General features: G+C 43.8%; 1 protein-coding gene across 1 annotated transcript in view; it reads right to left on the bottom strand.

The window, feature by feature from the left end:
- Window positions 1–449: 449 nt before the first annotated feature.
- T265_11534 (hypothetical protein) overlaps window positions 450–18,284 on the bottom strand; it is a gene marked incomplete at both ends in the record, with an annotated part of 39,525 nt that continues 21,690 nt past the window's right edge. Inside the window, 7 exons of the mRNA XM_009178213.1 lie at window positions 450–1,374; window positions 2,549–2,913; window positions 6,297–6,605; window positions 12,386–12,547; window positions 13,465–13,866; window positions 16,014–16,262; window positions 17,716–18,059. Coding sequence (XP_009176477.1) covers window positions 450–1,374; window positions 2,549–2,913; window positions 6,297–6,605; window positions 12,386–12,547; window positions 13,465–13,866; window positions 16,014–16,262; window positions 17,716–18,059 — 2,756 coding nt within the window. The remainder of the gene's footprint in view (window positions 1,375–2,548; window positions 2,914–6,296; window positions 6,606–12,385; window positions 12,548–13,464; window positions 13,867–16,013; window positions 16,263–17,715; window positions 18,060–18,284) is intronic.

Genomic DNA, 18,284 nt, shown 5'->3' with positions numbered 1-18,284 from the left:
TTTCTTAATTCATGATGCTTACTAATCCGTTTGTCTGTAGAACCAGTTCCTGTCATTCCTCAATATATCATCTGCTGCCCCACGTCCGTCTGCTCCTATTGACTACTGGCTACGAACTGCGTATAATCCAATAGTCGCAATCGTCCTGTGAGATCCATAACCGTCCCGATCTTACACTTGATGTGTGAATTCGGCAGTTGGAGACGCAGTTCGAAAGACTTCAGGCCAACGTGAATATGCGTCAATAACACTTAAAGCATAGTATTTACCAAGAAAAGGACCATAGTAGTCGGCATGAACTCGTTGAAATGCTTCACAAGTAACTGCCCACGGAAACCACTGTGAAGACTTGTTATGAAGCTTAGGTGCACACTTAACACAATTCTTCGCAGTATGCTTGATGTCAGCATCCGGTTCTGGCCACCAACATGACAAGCGTGCAATGGATTTCATTTTATCAACACCCAGATGATCAGAGTGCAGACCTGCCAGAACAGCCCCTCGCTGAGTCGGTGGAAAGACAGCAAACCACCCGGAGTAATGGACAAGCTTTCATGGCGACAGTAAAAAGCGGGAAATCGGCGTCGTTCCTGTTGCGTCCAGCCACGTCGCAGTGCAGGAGAAATGAGAGCAAAATATCTTTTACTATCAGCAACAAGCGCATCCCGCTCGATTGCTAATAGTTGGATAAACAAACAATCTGAATTGTTCGAATCAGAGTCACATGATGACATTCTTGACAATAAATCGGCATGGGGAATCATTTTTGCACTACGATGAACAATCGTGTAGGTGTACGAACTCAGAGCAATCACCCACCGTTGGACCATAGCGGCAGGTGACTTCGCTAGACATTTTGTTGGGTGATACAAGAACTTTAAAGCCTCTTGATCAGTAGCGATGATAATGTTTGATCCAAAAGGATACTTATGGAGCCGTTTGACAGCCCAGTATGCCGCAAGTGCTTCTCGTTGAGCTTGAGAGTATTCACGTTCGGCTTTTGAAAGTCGACGGGAAATGCAGATCACTGGTCTACCACACTGTTCAAGGATTGCTCCTATTCCAGTGGGAGAAGCATCAGTAATGATGGTTGAATGATGTTTGGTGGAAAATGACTTCAAAATAGCTGAAGTTTGAAGATAACCAAGCAGTACACGCAACGTCTTTTCATGGTTGGAAGACCAAGAAAACTGAGTGGCAGATATGGCATCAAACAGGTAACTTGTATGTTTGGCGAAATTAGGAATGAGACGGGAGTAATACCGAAGAGCTCCTAGAACTGAACGCAGTTCTTGTAGATTGGTTGGTGATGACACATTTACTAAAGGAGATAGACGGTTTGTATCGAGTTTAAAACCGCAGCCATCCATAATGCTGCCAAGGCATGAAAATGATGGAACACCGAAAGTGCATTTATCAAGGTGAATAGCTACATTGAACTCAGAAAATCGCTTTAGTGAAGACAACAGACGCATGTCATGAGTAGCTTTATCAGCAGCGTGCACTATGACGTCATCTTGGTAAGTCTCAACACTCTCCCAACCTTTTGCAATAGTACTCATAACTTGCTGAAGTACAGCTGGTGAAACATTCAGGTCAAAGGGAAGGAAGTTGTGTCGGAATAACCCAAAAGGTGTGTTCACCACGGTGGTATTTGAAGAGAGGCATCTCTTAGATCGATTTTTGAAAACACCCATGAACCTGGTAAACGATACAGCACATCTTCGGGCTCTTCCATCGTGCATGTAGTAGTGCTTGTAGTAACCACGTATTTAGCGTTAGCCAGTAGTCTCTACAAATCCTCGGAGTAATGCCATCGGCCTTTGGCGTGGTAGCTATCGGGGTCGCCCAATTCGATGATTCGACAGGAGTCAGTATTCCTTTCGCACACATTGAATTTAATGCATAACAAACAGGCCCGCGTAAGCCAAATGGAATAATTCGTCTCTTAAGAAATGTAGGATCTCCTGTAACTTCGAGTCTCACCTTGGGTATTTGCATGTCACTTGTAGCCTCAGAACATTTAAGGATTAGTTGTTTGAGTTAAATCCCATTCACAGAAGTCAGTGAAGTGATACTAGTTCGCAGTGAGCGCAGAACTTTGAGTACGATAATTGATAGTCCCGAGGTTGAAACTAAAATATTACGATCGATAGAGGTACCTGGGGGCAATCTCACAGGGATCGTGGAACTACCAACTAGAGGTACAGAATGTCCAGTGATACCGCGAATGTTAACATTTGTAGGCACTATCACGACACTGGAGTAGAATAAAGTTAGACGTGAGTGTGGAATAATGAACTCAACACTACTAGTGTCAACAATGAAGTCATGCTTTTGACCAGAAGCTGATATCAAAGTTCTAAAAACACGTAACGAAGTTGGGGACAAAATAGATAGAAAAAGGGTAGAGTTGTCTTTCGACAATGCTTTCACGTCCGTGTTTGGATCAGAAGTTAAGTGGCACACTTTTTGGACTTGCAGACAAGTTGAATATGTCCCGTTTTACCGCATATAAAACACTTCGTTCGTCTGAGGGCATGAATACCTGGGATGGTTTCGTCCACAAGATTCACATTTCCCAGATTTTTGAACCATCGAATTAGAGTTACGATTTGTGAAGCGGAGTATTGATGGATTTTGGGCACGAGTATTTGTTTGAGGTTTGAATTTGTTGTTCGTGTGCATCCTTGAATTATTTCTTTGAGAATAATTTAACAACACTGCTTCATCAGTCTTCGTTACATGCTTCACATCTTCATACTGCTCACACATTTTCCGAATAGTTTGAAATTTCTGATCCGGATAGAGCAGCAGCTTCTGCTGTAATTCAGGCAGTTGAATGCCAGCAATGAGCCTATCACACAGTTGGTCTTCCTGTTGGGCACCGTAGTCACATTTGGTTGCCTGTGTCTGCAGCTATAATACAAAATTACGAACCGACTGAGAATGGGAGCGGGTCAGTATGTTCAACCTGGCTCTTTCGGCTGTTTCGAAGTTAATCGGTTTGAAGTGTTGAAGAACTGTTTTCTTCAATGCATTGTAGGAAATATCGATTGGAGATTCAGGATATATTAAATTCTTGATCAATGTATACGCCTCTTTGCCAACAAAATGTAGAAGATATGCCGTGAGTTTCTTATCATCCATATCAGATTTTGTAAGACACCATATGTCGAACCGTTCCAAATAATCCTCTGCGTCTCGCGTAATTGAATTAACATCTAATGGTTACAGTTCGGCAGGCATGATGAATTGTTCCAAGCGTGACGCCAAAATGTGAGAGCTAAATTCCGCACGTATATCAGTATAACCAGACGAACTAGAAATCCAGAACTCAGTGCAGCGTAACAAGTAGCACGCATATATTCGGATCGGCGTATATGCACAGCATATGGGATATTAAAACAAGAGAATGACGAATAGAGCAATGGATGTAGTATCAATCGTGTTCATCACAAATCATCTATGAGTACTGATGGTTGTGACGAATTTCGCTTCCGTGTTTAATGCTAATTGCTCGTATGAGCTAAATCTAGTTTTGAAAAATATATGCTCTTATCGATTTGCGCGTAAACATCTTCGATTTTAGGTAATGGGTATTGTTCTGCATGCGTAGTGATATTGGCCGTAGTCTTATAGGCGCCGCAGACTCTAGTTGTGCTGTTCGTTCTCAGTATTGGTACACTTAGTGTAGACCACTCCGAGAACTCCGTTCTTTGAATTATTCCTTCACATTGCAAACGGTTATGTTCTCTTTCGACCTTTGGGTGAATCAAGTAAGGTAGAACGCATATATTCAACTCCCCCCCGGAAAGGTCGCTAGTATTTGGTTCTGGAAATACTTCCTTAAAATTGCGGATAAGAGATTGAACCTCAGGATGGTTGCAACCCGGTTCAACACAAGTATGCGTAATTGTTGCAGCCGGTCACGTCCTAACAGGTTTGGACCATATCCTTCAGCAGTATAAATGGTTTCGTTCACCATCACACCCTTATAGGAATGATCCACATTTGCCGTCCTCAAAAACTTCACCGCTTCAGCTGCATATGTTCGAAGCAGGACTGGGGCTTAGTGACATTCAGCTTTCTCGGTCGGTCCCAGCTTGTCTTGCCATGCTTAAGGCTAATGCCGCAAAATCGTATCCTCTGATAAGGTATGGGCCGCATTGGAATATTATGTTTCCATGAAGGAATACTCTGAAATCCATAATATCCTCACAATAGCATAGCAAACTGATAAACTCCACAATAATGACATCCCAGTCCTCAAAGTTGACTTCGGAAGTTTGCGCTAAGATGTCTTTCCGAAGTAACCGACCGAAGACACCTTAGTTCCGAATGGTTATTCGTTTTTATGTCTGAATACTGAATTCCTGGTCAGCATAAAACCAGAGCCTCTTTGGACTGGTACAATTAGCGACTACCACTTCAAATGCAGCGCGGAGCAGGATGCAAAATAATGCGGAGCTGGCTCATTGGATATGCAAACGGTGATCAACGATGCGTTTCACACGAACTTATGGTAAAAGAGGTTGTTTGGCAAACACCAGCAGTACAAGCAGTCGGCCGTAGTTTGGATACAAAGTTCGCGGAGCGTTATTCACAAAAGGGGTGGATTGCCGATCCGCTTTGATAGTCATTACGAGTGCAAACGGACCATTACCTTCTACTACAAAATACAGACAGCTCAGGTGTGATTCTCGGTTTGTCACCTAATGTTAACTGGTGGGGTAAGTGGTAGCTTATTATTCTCACACCAGCAAAAGATCCTCCCACGGACGTCCAGAGAATGGGAGACACATAACATGAGACAGATTCAATCAGAACAAGGTATCTTTTAAATGCATTCTGATATTAGTGCTGGACATAGTGCAAATGGCAGGGAAAACGCGTACCTATATGAACCTCCCATTCAATGCAGACTATATTGAAGAGCTAACTACCAGAAGACGGCAGAGTAGTAAGGATGTGATATTTAGACTCGCTAATCTCTGCTTGAGCATCGGTTCCACTACCACTAAACTTGCTGATCTTTATCACAAGCTTTTGTGTACCAGTTCGCATGCTCGTGTCGAGCACCATATGGTGATCGTGTGATAAGATGTTAGTAAAACGTGATAGGCAAACCCTGTTCAGTTTCCCTGTATGATGCTTGAGACAGGTTTGACTCAAATGCAGTCAGTTCACATCCAGGCCGAACTTATTCAGATCGCAGAAGAACGTCATTGAAGTCATATAATAGGTTCATCCCGACCGGTCATGAACGACACCATTCAGTTTTCAGCTCACAAACCGTGCCACGAAGTGCAGTAGACTCAGCTACTATAGCTTCGTTCACCGAGGATAAAGATAATTAGGGGATGAGAACCACGTGCTGGAGGCAACGACTTAATATGACGATGCGATTCTGACAGTTACGGATTGCAGAGGCTGTCGAAATTCAAGATATTTGGCTCCAACCGGGCTCAAAAGAAGCCGTGTAACTTTTGGTCTACAAGCCATTCTGTTTCTCGCACCTAGACTGATTGGAACGTAACTGACTTGACTCAACGAGCCATGGACCCTTCAGTTTTTCGAATAATTACCCGTGTTTGCCTGGGTTGACATTTATATTCTATAAATTCGTGCTGCATTGGGCAAGGTGACAAGTTGTATTCGCTGCTTATTTACCAAAGACTCCGTGAGTGTCCTAGGTCAGTGTTTGTGTAGTTGTTAAATTGTACAAAATAGAAGCTGGATGACGGGAACATAAATTGTTGTTTGTGGAAACCATTAAGCGTTACAGAGAACTTAGCATCCCTAGTAATACGATCATTTCCCCACTATTTGATACAATAATGGTCAACATGACAGACGAGAAGGTGATGCTTTATCCCGCATGCGAGTTTCCAAGTTTTAACTAGTATTTCTAACCTTCGCAGAGTAACGAACAGATGCAATGGAGATGGGGCATACAGCCTAAAAGTGCATGGGAGCTTTTTATTGACAGGAGGACAGTTCAACTGAGTTCCAAAGTTGTTTGGCCGAAGTCTGAATGACACAAAGGTTGATGCGAAACAAACTTAACCGAGTGATTTGCCTGAGAGAGAGAGGGGTACATTCAGTTTACAAGGATATAAAATAGTTTTGAGAAAAATCTGACAAATCTGGCCAAATCAAAAATCTTCAATTGTTGTCGTCAACTCTTCCATCGGTATATCTTCCTCCATTCCGTCACCGAGTACGTTTGGTCTAATGATAGACTTATCACCACCATGAGTAGTATCCTGCAACTTAACTTTGGTGACGCGCACCTTCTCAGTTCCACCCATTGACATTTCTAAATCACCCTCGAGAACTTTCAGACTTTCATCAAAATACTGGTTGGGGTGACTGATTACGAGACCGGATATGGCGTCGGCATTCAATTTATGCATAGCGCGGAAGTACTCACGACAACTCAGATGATATAATCGTTCTTTGGCTCGCTGCATAATAATGTCAACTGCATCAGAAGGGATACGGCCTCCAGAAGACAAACGGTGCCGTAAAAGGTCTGGCTCCATGTGACGAAACGGACAACCGTGAGATTCGCCAGGTCCGGGTCCACTTGAAGAGATGATCTGAAAGCGAAACCCGAACAAATGCAAATAGAAATGTTAGAAACATGGAAGGTTTGAATATGAAAGGATCAGGATCAAGATTTTTATGTCGGACACGTTCTTGGAGATGTTGATTTTGTAGCTGAAAATGAATTGGTACCCAGGAAGAGTGTGCTGCTTAAGGCTGCACACAACTAGCCGGAAAGAAGACAAGTCTGCTTGGACACGCCTACCCACGACCAACAAAAGTCCATTCAACCAATGAACAGTGATCTCAATCATTCATCGCTTACTATAATTTCGTATGCCCTTTTGACTTACAAGTAGTGAAACAGTCAAAACCAGGAACGCTTCTGGGGCATCGAAGGTCGAAAACCAGAAGACGCCTCACATCATCTGACGGCAGAGGCTATGATCGCAAACCATTGTACAACGCAGCCCATTACTGTGGTCTGGTACACGCGACCCTTAAGACCCAGTGATTTTTTTTGACGTCACAAGTAACGCAAATTAGATAACGTGATTCCAGCCTTTGAGATGCTTGCAGACTTCATCAAACATACTTTCGTCAGAGCTAATACAAATACCGAGATATGTAAAATCCTCCCCAAACTCGTGATTCTTCTTGAATTGTTGGGGGTATGCTCAGAAACTGCAAATTCTGAAGCATGACTTTGGACTTTGAAGGTGCTAGGCACATGCCGAATTATATGACGGTGGTCAGTCTATTCAACAGGGCTTGTGATTCACCCTGGTATTCAACGATGAGGGCGATATCTTTTGCGTGCTCCAGGTCGACAAGGCTCCCACCAGTAAAAAGTTGAACACTGGGGTTTTGAAGATCTTCCCGGGTTCGCCACATTATTTCATCAATGATGAAGTTAAACAAGGATGGAGAGATAGAACATTTTTGTCGGACATCAATTTTTTGCAGGAAGGCTTTTGGAGAGCTTACCATACACTTCCACACGCCCAGAGGTACGTGAATATGGGAATCGGAGTATGCTCACAAACTTCTTGGGCATACCCTGTTTAGCAAATGCAGTTAACAGCAGTGACCGATCGAAAGGATCGAACGCACCCTTGAAGTCAAGGAACAGCAAGATTGGGGGTCGTTTGTACAATTGGCACTACTCTAACACCTGACAATATGAAGATAGGGTCAACACAGCCTCTACCCGGTCAAAATCTCGCTTGATGCTCATGAGCCAAGGTTTCGCGCGCCACCGTAAGACCATGAAGATTCAGTGACGCCAGAATGCTCGTCACAACAGAAGTTGAACTATCACCTATGTGGTCATCATATTCACTGTGAGTACCCTTTATAAAAATGGGCACCATTATCGATTCCCACCAGTTGGCTGGGATGGTCTCTCTCTGTCAGATAGACCCAAACAAGCTAGACAGACACTGGCTGAGAAGCGCACCGCCATCCCTGAAGAGAGCAGGTGGAAGGTCGCCAGGGAGGGAATCTGCCGCATATCCTGCAGCAAAGACACGGTCCTGTCAGAGATCTAATTCTCAGATGAGGTTGGCTGGGTTGCACCGCAAACAGAAGTTGCGGCTCTGAGTATCTTTTTGCAGTGGCCGTTTATATCCGACATCGGACCGTCCGGCAGGCGTTCGGGGAACTGGCTCTGATAGGTTCGTTCTTCTGTCTGGTTCCAACAGCTTATCATTAACTAAGCGAGGTGTGCACTTTTTGCATAGACCTGAAAAGCCCAATTAAATGCAGCAGCGCATAAGTGCATGGTCGGAGTCAACGCTGGTGTTCTAGAGGAAGCGATAGGCAGCGATCGACCCTCGCCATCGGTAACTGACGGTGATGTGGTCTATCTGGATTCGAGACTGGTTCGTCGATAGGCACCACGTTGTCAAGCGATTTCCGCTTTGGTACTGCAAACGATGAGTTTGTGATCGACAGATATCTGAAGCAGGCGAACTGCGTTGTGATTGCCTCTCGTGTCCAATCCAAGATGATCACCCAATCGGGCCTCAGCAGTGCTCATGTCATTACCAACGAAAACGATATCTGAGCTTTTAGTCTGTTGTAAAAGAACACCTAGAGCGTCATAGAAACTGTCTTTGGCGTATTTGGAGCTACAGTCAGTTGGGACGTAAGTGAACGCAATAAACAGGTTGTGATAAACCTCACTTTTGACATTCTATCACAGACATCGCCAAACGAACCACGCAGAGGCGACTATCAACGGGTATTCGGCCAAGTAGGGACGCTTCCGCTCGATCGCTGATATACCATGAAGCGCAGCATATCCAGATGCAGCGGCATCTGTATCACCAGAGGTGCGCAGCGAGAAGCAGGAAGGGTGCTAGGGGGCAGTCAATTCAATCACAGTTCATTCGTCCTGTATCCTTGTTTCTGACAGATGGCATACATCAACGAAAGGGGGATCCGGCGTGCGAGCAAGAGCCAGCTGCCGTCCTGATTGTTTCGGTGTGCGAACATCAAAAGCGGCTAAGTAGACAGGCTTTGGGGGGTTGAAAACAGGCCTCGAGTGTTTTGAATTGTCACTGGAGTCGGACGTACAGAAGCTGTAGCTGAGTGCGATGCACGGTGAACAATGTGAGACCTGCGGGAGGGTAGGGTAGGCTAGAAGAGGGAAAATGTGGAAGTCTAAGAAGAGAGGCGTCAGCAGTGGCCTGTTTTCGCTTACCGGGTTGTTGTAGGCTAGAAGAGGGAAAATGTGGAAGTCTAAGAAGAGAGGCGTCAGCAGTGGCCTGTTTTCGCTTACCCGCGCTGTTGTGAGCAGCAGGTAAGGCAGCCCGGTTGATGATACTGCGCGACGTCCGATATAGCATGAGAGTATTGTTAGTTGCATCATGGTTGTACGCGGACGAGGATACTGCCAGGGCGCCCAGACCTAGGTAGGACGATTAGGGTTCCCACCCAAAGCTTCTGTCTCAAAAGCCTGACGGTAGGGTGGCGCTATTTGGCCGGAGATGCAAGTGCATTTCAACTTTCACAGAACCAGTCGCCATACATGTTCTAACACGCAACCTGGAGGACTAGCAGGTTGTGTTGGTCAGACCTCTGACCATTGACCAACCTGATGCGAGAGACTGAGTGTCGCACGGACACTACTAATCATAGCTCAATGGGTCAGGGAGACACACCCGTCACAATACGGTAAGTTCCAGTCTCTTCCTGACGGTTGCACCTCTCGAATATCGATGACATAAAAATTCAAGCTTCTGGGGGGAGTAGGAAATTACACCATTTAGACATGGTGGGCAACGGTGTTTAAGTGCCAGTTAGGAAGAATAACATTGGGGTTCAGTCCATGGTACGACTGATCATATTGATATTGATATGATACTATTGGGCACTATGTACGGCCACCAATAGTTGGAAGTTAATGTCCAATTCTTGCTTGGAAAGTCGTGGGTTCAAATCGCCGTGAGATGCACATTGCTGACGACTTCCAAAAAAAAACAAGACGGCGGCACAATGCTGCTCTTTTCGGTTTCTATTTGCTTCAAGAACAAGACAAGATAAAGATTTAGGAGGATTCTGCCAATAAAAAGCGCGTGTTCTTCGACAATTGCAAGATCGTCGTTCGAAGCGTGGAACCAACCAATTGCATGGCCCAAAGTTCCAACATGCGATGTTCGGATGTGCAAAATCAGGTGCATGCAATATCCATTGTGGTACCATAGTCTTCTCAGATATCAGATGAACGGGGTGGATACATCGGCTCAACATACGCACTGCCCTTAATAACAGCGAAATGCGAGTGTACCTCTTGATGACACTGCACTAGAATAATCGTCATCAAAAACAATATAACGTCCGTGTTTAACGCTAACGCCTGGGCGCCGTACCGAACTAGTTTAACCACATAAGGCGTAATGTGGAAACAGAATTGGACTTATGGCTGGCTTTGGCATAACAAGCTGTAAAGTAAGAATTGTGTGCGCTCTAGATCAGTGGTCCTTGACAGGGCGGATTTCACTTTCTCAGCTTCTTCATCCGACCGATGATTTCTGAGGCAGGTCTCCGTCGCTTAGCATTTTACTATTGGCTGTACCATCTGGTGGCACTATTCTCCGTGGTGTTGAATTCATTCTCGTTATGTTAGGTGCAAATAAGCCTGCCGTTTTATTCTATCGATATTTCGCTCAACTGTGTTTTTGCAGCAATTACGTTCCGAAGTATATAAGATAGTTAGGTCTTATTCGACATTTGTTCTGAATTGTACAGATGTAGAGCAAAATGTTACTAGCGGATTGCAGACAGTAGGGAATAACGCAGTCATCATCCTCAAAAACACGACGCGGCTGTTACCAAAAACCTGTGGAGCCGTAAATTCGACCGGGCACGAGTCATATATTGGTGGCACAATGGCCTTCGCTGCCATACCTTTTGCTTCTTAGTTCGACTAACTCCATTCGTACCAGCTGATAGGTTAACTAAATTATAGTCTGAATGAAAAACCCAGTGGTCTAGTATGAGTGTAAAAATAGGAGTATTGTGGTTAATATGTTCAGATAAATTCGCACCCATCCTCAGAAGCGAGGAAAGGCCAACTGACCAAAGCTCTGTCAGATTATTCATCACGCCGACAACACTCCACCACGGAAAAAAGAATTTTCGAGCAGTTAAGTATTTATTGGGTGCAGATCACCATGATCTCCTCTTTCACAATAACTAATACTTTTCAAAAGAAAATATTGTTGAGCACATTTATGGACACAATACAAGTGATGTATTTAGGGACTTGGTGACATGGAGTGCTTTGCACATTTCCTGTTATCTGACACCTGCAAAATGGAAGGATTTACTATACAGTCCATATAGACCATAGTTGCACAGCTGTACCTCTATTTGTTTTCTAGATACCAGTAAGGCCTTCGAGTATGTCAGACAACCACTTGCAATAAACTGGAGAATGCGCGGGGTGAAACGGTATGTGAACCGCTGTGTAAAACCATATGGATATTCATAATATGAAAATTCCGGAATGGAAAAATCCCATGACCTAAGTTCAACACAATACAAACTCCAATAGTACCGACCCGTTTCATATTAGTGTCGTCCCGACAGAATTAACTGAGGTTCTGAAAAAAAGTTTGTTCAGCACCAAATCTCGTAAGTTTCTCAGCCTTCTTGTGTCTGAAAAGGAGGAAGCTGGTATTATACGACGATTACTCCGTACGTCGCTGGATGTGACATTTCAGATGAGGCCAAGGTTGAATCATTGTGGATCTGAAATGATCCCGATGCAGACTTCATTCGGAGCCGACCATGTCAACTTGGTTACGTTTTCGAAGTACTGTTTCCCCTCCCCTTCACTAATCTCCGCTGGAACGTAATGTCTATTCTTATTCTCAATGAAGCAAATTATGAGCAATAAGGCTGCGGTAATGTTTAGTAGGCAGTCATTAGTACAAGGCCACGAGCAGTCGAGATGGATTCAAATTCCACGGAAAAATAGCCGAGAAGTGTTGACACATGTCATTGGTAAGTTGATCCAAGAACCAGAAAACATCCAAAAAAGTTTTTCAGGAATTTCGTTTATCCGACCGAAAACGAATTCTTTAAAAACCGACAGCTGGCTAGATATCCGGAAAAGAGAATAACCGCACTGACATATTTTCAAAACGGTTGAAAACTATACGAAGATTCAAAGTCTGCGTTTTAGGTCATCTCCATTGCCACCTGTCTACCAAATGGCGTAAGCCGCGTAGGTGAATTAAGTATGGCCGTCTGAACCGGAAATAGAACGTAATTTTTAAGGAATACAAGAACAAATGAATAGCACAAGGACAACGCATATCACCTTTACGCAAGAATAAGGTGTGTAATCAGCGCGCTTTCCCTCCTTCCCGTAGTTGTGACGGATGTTGTAGGCGTAGGACTTTGAAAACTGATCACTATCGTATTTGGGTGCAAATGCGTTTCGCCAGAACTTCAAGGATTCCTCCAATGGCAATCCGATACCCTAGGTGGGAGAGGAAATTAGTTGCAGTTGGGATGAACAATGTGACCATTCACGAGTAGTCAAAGTGACTGAACAAGTCAACGGACGTCTAAAATGGTTACTAAACTGTATTTCGCGGACAGGAATTCTCGGGAAGCGATATATGAGGGGTATTGACAGATTGTAAATACACAACAGTGCGCGTTTTGTGAAGTCAGATCACTTAATGAGGTACGGTGTATAAATACTTTTGCTTGTCCGCTATGCTCACGAGAATCTACAGCAGGTTCCTAGAGTTGGTCATCAAATCATGTACAATGAGACTATAGCGGGCTATCAATTGTCTGTCTGAATAGCTTATCAGATAATTCCCAGAGAGTGCGAATAATCCTTGACGCTAAGAATGGGTGAAAGCGAGTTGAACACTTGTATTTGTCTTTTTTATCCCCTAAATGACAGGTGATCTTCAAACAATATGTATGCAGTCCTAGGTTGAAAAAGTAGACGTAAGTAGACGTAGGCAAAAGTAGAGGTTTCGATGACAAATTCCAGTTTACCTTTATTAAAAGAAGTGGTTTTGCGCTTCAACTTGCCATTAGTTCGAGTAAAGACAAGAACATTTGGGTTTAGTACCCTTTCAGTGTATTCTGGCTATGTAGTCCGTCGTGAGTAAGGAATACTGTTGGCTTGCTCAGACATACACACGACAGATGGACTCAAATTACGAACCTTGTTGCCAATAATTTACCCTTTAATATCTGTGCACGCTTTGAGGTGTAAAAAGCGAAACAATTCGCCCGAAATGCCAATTTTTGAATTAACCTTGTAGTGAATGTATTTTGGCTGGTATTGCTTCCTGCCGAGATCAGGACTTGCATCATGAATCACCCCACATCTTTATTTTATTGTCATAATTGTGGTAATAACGGGTGATATACCTTGAGGAACAAACCATATTGCATACGACCGAAGTGCCGAAGATGGTGATTTGCCTTGAGCGCTTCATGCAGCTGAGCCATGCAAGGCGGAAAAACACCATGCTGTTTAGCTAATACATCAACTTGGTCAGCTTTGATGAGGCCCATTGCCGGTGCTTTGTTTGCATAATCTTCGCCAAAATAACGGCTGGACAAGGAGGAAAGCAGTGGGAGAACGCGATATTCTTCAGATGCCAGGCGCGAACCTAGAGTGAAACCAAGACGAGCCAGACTACAAGACAGCGCAGTCCGGAAATGTGACACGACCAGGGTGGCCAGGTCAGAGTCAGGGACGTAGGCGAACCCAGCTCGGATGTAGATCCGTCTGCTTCGAACCAGTTCGGGTACTTCTGTGAAGTATACCTGTGTAAAATACATACATGAGAGCTTTCTGTACAAAAGTCCTTGATTACGACCACAGTTCTGCATATAACACTCGCGAGTACTAGAATTCGAATTCGCGGAGGTAGGGCACAAGACGTAAAGCAAACACTGCGGAGGAACAGTCGGCTAAGGGCTAATTTAATGTGTTGACGTAGCTGAGACATCGATCTGAGTTTTGACGCATATAAAATTTGCAACATCTACTGCGGGAAGCTGAAAAATCGTATACTGAAGTAGACTACAGAGTGTATCTTAAGGTAAGAACACTCGAACCAATATTTTCCCGAACTTATCCAACCCCATCATATGAAACTCAGGGTGTACCAAGTAAAATTTTTCCATTAATCAATCGGTTCTCACAGAAACACCAATGAGGCCACACCTTACCATCTAGTGTTGTGCCTCAACACTGACTGTAGTTCGACTGTGCATGTCTTTTCTTCTAAAGACATCCAGCAACCCAGCTGGATTGTTACATGAACTATCCAGCCACTGTTAAATTGGCTGGCGTGAAGGGACAAAGTCTAACTAGTGCGGTCAAGCGAATCAGTGTAACTGACTGGTTTATTCAGCTGTGGCATAACTGGTTAAAACTTTCAACTGCACACAATCGAGTCTCTAAATAGTAGTAGTACTCCAAAGCAACAATAGAAACTTCCGCTGTTTCTTGATACAGCATCTTAAATGGAGAGCTGAGATGTTAGATACTGACCTCGTCTTGTTTTTGATGATATACTGTACACAATTATTCAATATTTCTGGGACAGTACAATGCTTGCGAAGGTCGATAGTTTCCGTAGCTTCATTTAGAAATGACTAGATGCATATAAGGTTCACCAAGAACGCATGCCATTGTCACTAACCCAGAAGGTAGTCGTTTTTTAGCGACATGTAGGGATAACAAGGAATAACCGAATACAGGCATAACTGCAAGAACAAAAGGAACCAGAATGGATCATGGGAGCCGGCCATTCGGGGGAGACAATTCAATTACATAAGCCTGACCACTTGCGGTAGTATGACCTATGATTCCTTGATAGATTAGAGAAGCTTGTAAGTTAAGTAATGCCATATCAAAATTCATTTATCTGCCAATTACGGCAGTGAAGCATCGGTGTTGAGATGTCATGCAGATTAGAGAAGCTTGTAAGTTAAGTAATGCCATATCAAAATTCATTTATCTGCCAATTACGGCAGTGAAGCATCGGTGTTGAGCGCTGATGTCATGCTGTCGATGATGATGATGATGATATCTGTCAATCACATTGGTGCTAACGAGAGACTCAACTGAATACGCTGCATAAAGCCTGCCTCATGTTTCATTTGGTAGAGTACCCGAGATATTGGAGTATATTCTTCTGATATAAGCGCCCATAGGGTTGCTTAAAACGCGCTCACAACCCAATACCAGTTTCACTATTATCAGACTTTATAAGACAGACATAGTCCCCGAGTTCCCAAGTTTGTACTTGAACACCAAATTGTACACAATTGGCGAGGTACACTCATTTGCCAGTTACATTGGTATTAACGAGGGACTCAACTTAATCTATGTTTTATGATGTTCTTCATATAAGTAGTGTGTTGTCAGAGAAATATACTATGATATCTCGAATATTGTGCCCGGTGAAAGAGGTGGGTCCTGTGCCTAGCTGTCGTGCCACACGAAGTAGACACGAGGTCTGGGATACTGCCAGGTAGCCCAAGCCCAGACAGGGGAAGTCGAGAGCAGAGGTCTGGTTCGAACCACGAACCTTCCGGTCAGTAAATTCGCGCTCTAACCACTTGGGCTTACTCGCCCCCCTCAGGCTGGGACGAACAAGAACGGCCAGCCATTGGGATGAACTCTGAAAATAGGAATTAGCCCAATGACTACAGACATGATCTCATTCGGAATGTTTCTGTCTTCGGAGCCCACAGAGGTGATCAAAGCCATACACTCTTATCGGCATACGTAAGTGATAACAGTATATGAATGATCCGGATGTACTTTACTGACCACATAACACATTCTCTGGACTCGAGCTTCCATACCTGTGTTAGAAGCGAATTTATGATGCCAAAACTTCAGTGAACGATAAAAGGGAAGTTCACAATACAAAAACCAGAGGTAAACAAAGGCATACCTTGTAGAAAGAAGTCGTTGAAAAATCAACACCCGGAGCTGCGGTTCCTGCAGCCAACTGCTGCTGAATACGAGCGCGTTCTCTGTCTGACAAGTGGGAAAAGCGCAACTGATTCTCTGACAAGAAATGGGATATAACATCTGGACCGGACGAGGAGCTATTGCGCTCAAGCAGAAATCGGTAACGAAACAATTCCACCTCCTGTTGAATAAACCAGCGGCGAAGATCCTCATTGCGGCAGTAGGCAACCTTGAATATTCAAGAATTGAGAGAAACCGCTTAATGCTACGGATCTTCAAAATACGCCCATACGATGTGCATTACTACATTATCAACTAGAAGTGATAAGATACTTGGATTTCTTAAAGGTATTCACGGGATTAAAATAAACATAGTTACCTGTGGGGTGGGATCAGCTAAGAAAACGGTACGGAAAGTTTGCTACCGACTTTGAGTTAAAAACGAAAGACTGGGGAGCCTGACTGGCACAAAGTAACGGGAAAGGCTTTGTCTGGTTATCTGTATATGGTTGACTAAATGGCTATATTAAGTGATATGATGCAGAGAGATCACAACTTGAGGATAAAGGTGACCAGGAACAAGAACACCGGTTAGTCTGGTGTGTGAACTGTTTTTATCACATGAAAACGTGAAATTGCGGGAAAGGAGGAACGCTTAAGTCAGGGGAATACCTATGAAGGACAGTAATTCAAAACAAGAAAACGACACTGGATAAAAACAAATACACAATGGTGAATGTCTGTAAACCGGCGATTGGAAGACAGATAAAACTCAAAGTGGGAAAGGTCGAAAGAGGGAGCTTGGACGTCCTGTGAAAGAATGAATCGGGGTGGAGCAGTCATAACGGAGGATTAGTTGGTCAGAAGCAGCGGCTGTTTTCGTGAAAACAAGCTGAGCTGCCAAACTAAGTGGAATGGGGACAATACTAGCAAGCTTCGAAAAAACCTATGCTAAAAGTGGTATAAATGACACAGGTTTCACATGACCATGCGAAAGACTGTATGTTGTAATCCGGTGACAGGTCGACAATGAGGAAGAAGCCTTTCAGCATTCCATCCATTATGTCACGATAGGTTGGGGGAGGATCACCTCAAACATGTGGACAATAATTCAGTATCAGGCGAAGTGGTGTTATTTGAATAAAATTATTTGGCTGCTGAAACCCTTCGGTGAGTAATTGTCATGCTACCTGAGTGAAACATGATGGCTGAGATAATAGTAAGCCGAGATAATGATTGAAGAGTCATGAATTTTCGCTCGCTGATTCGAAACTGATATATCACTACTGTTTGGATGAAAATGGTTGTGGAGGAAATTCCCCGTAGCCGAACTATAGAACACCTCAACCAATATGGTTCGGATGCTAAGCCTAAACCAGCCAGTACTAAGTTCAAGAAATCCAACCACGCATTGGCTCGTGAATGAACAGATTTCCGGTTCATTAGAATTTCCGTTCTAGCTAACAGTGTTGATTGCTCCCGACTCTGCGAGGAACAGAAATGACAACGATTATGCTGATGCCAAAGTATTCGCTTACGGATTCGAAATCAATATACCAATAAGCTTTGATTTCTCAAAGAATAAACTTTGTCTTGTGAAAATTTTTACTGTACGGAACAATGTCACGGACATGAACTGACTCTCAAGAGAATCTGAATGTGAAAAGTAGAAATGACGTTACCTGGAGAAGAAAATGTGATATGATATCCCGTCGGATATCCTCTTTGGCAGTCTTGCTAAATCCAGTTGGAATGGTCAGAGATTTTGCAAATGGTCCTAGTTTGATCATCTCAGCTGTAAGTCGCTCCTCGTATTCCTTGCTGCTAACCTTGAAGTCCTGTCTTGCGGTCTCCACACACTTTAAAACTCGTATACGATCCACCGCATACTGTTCCAATTCACTGAGTTCAATTGTTTCAGAAGGCGGGTTGCGATATAATTGCAGTCGGACGGGTCCACGCCTGGAGCAAGTGGACGAGTTGAATTCCATTGGCGGTGTATGGAAACTCTCCGGGGAACAACACGCTAAAAATCGGAAGGTACGAAGTAGTCACAGGCTCTCATTGAAATTGAACTATAAATTTGACTCAGGAGCACTTCGTGTTGTGCAGAGTGATGGGTGTTAATCATAAAAGTTATCGATACGCCAGGTTATTGAACAGTGGCGGACCGAGATTGGTTCACCGAGAATCTGCTGAACTTGGACAAGTTTGCAGTTCTCCAGCTTAACAAACTATAGCTCAGTACAAC

Source organism: Opisthorchis viverrini, assembly GCF_000715545.1.
Source record: "Opisthorchis viverrini unplaced genomic scaffold opera_v5_521, whole genome shotgun sequence".
NCBI classification, from domain to species: Eukaryota; Metazoa; Platyhelminthes; class Trematoda; order Opisthorchiida; family Opisthorchiidae; genus Opisthorchis; species Opisthorchis viverrini.
This window is presented reverse-complemented; position numbering and strand designations above follow the sequence as displayed.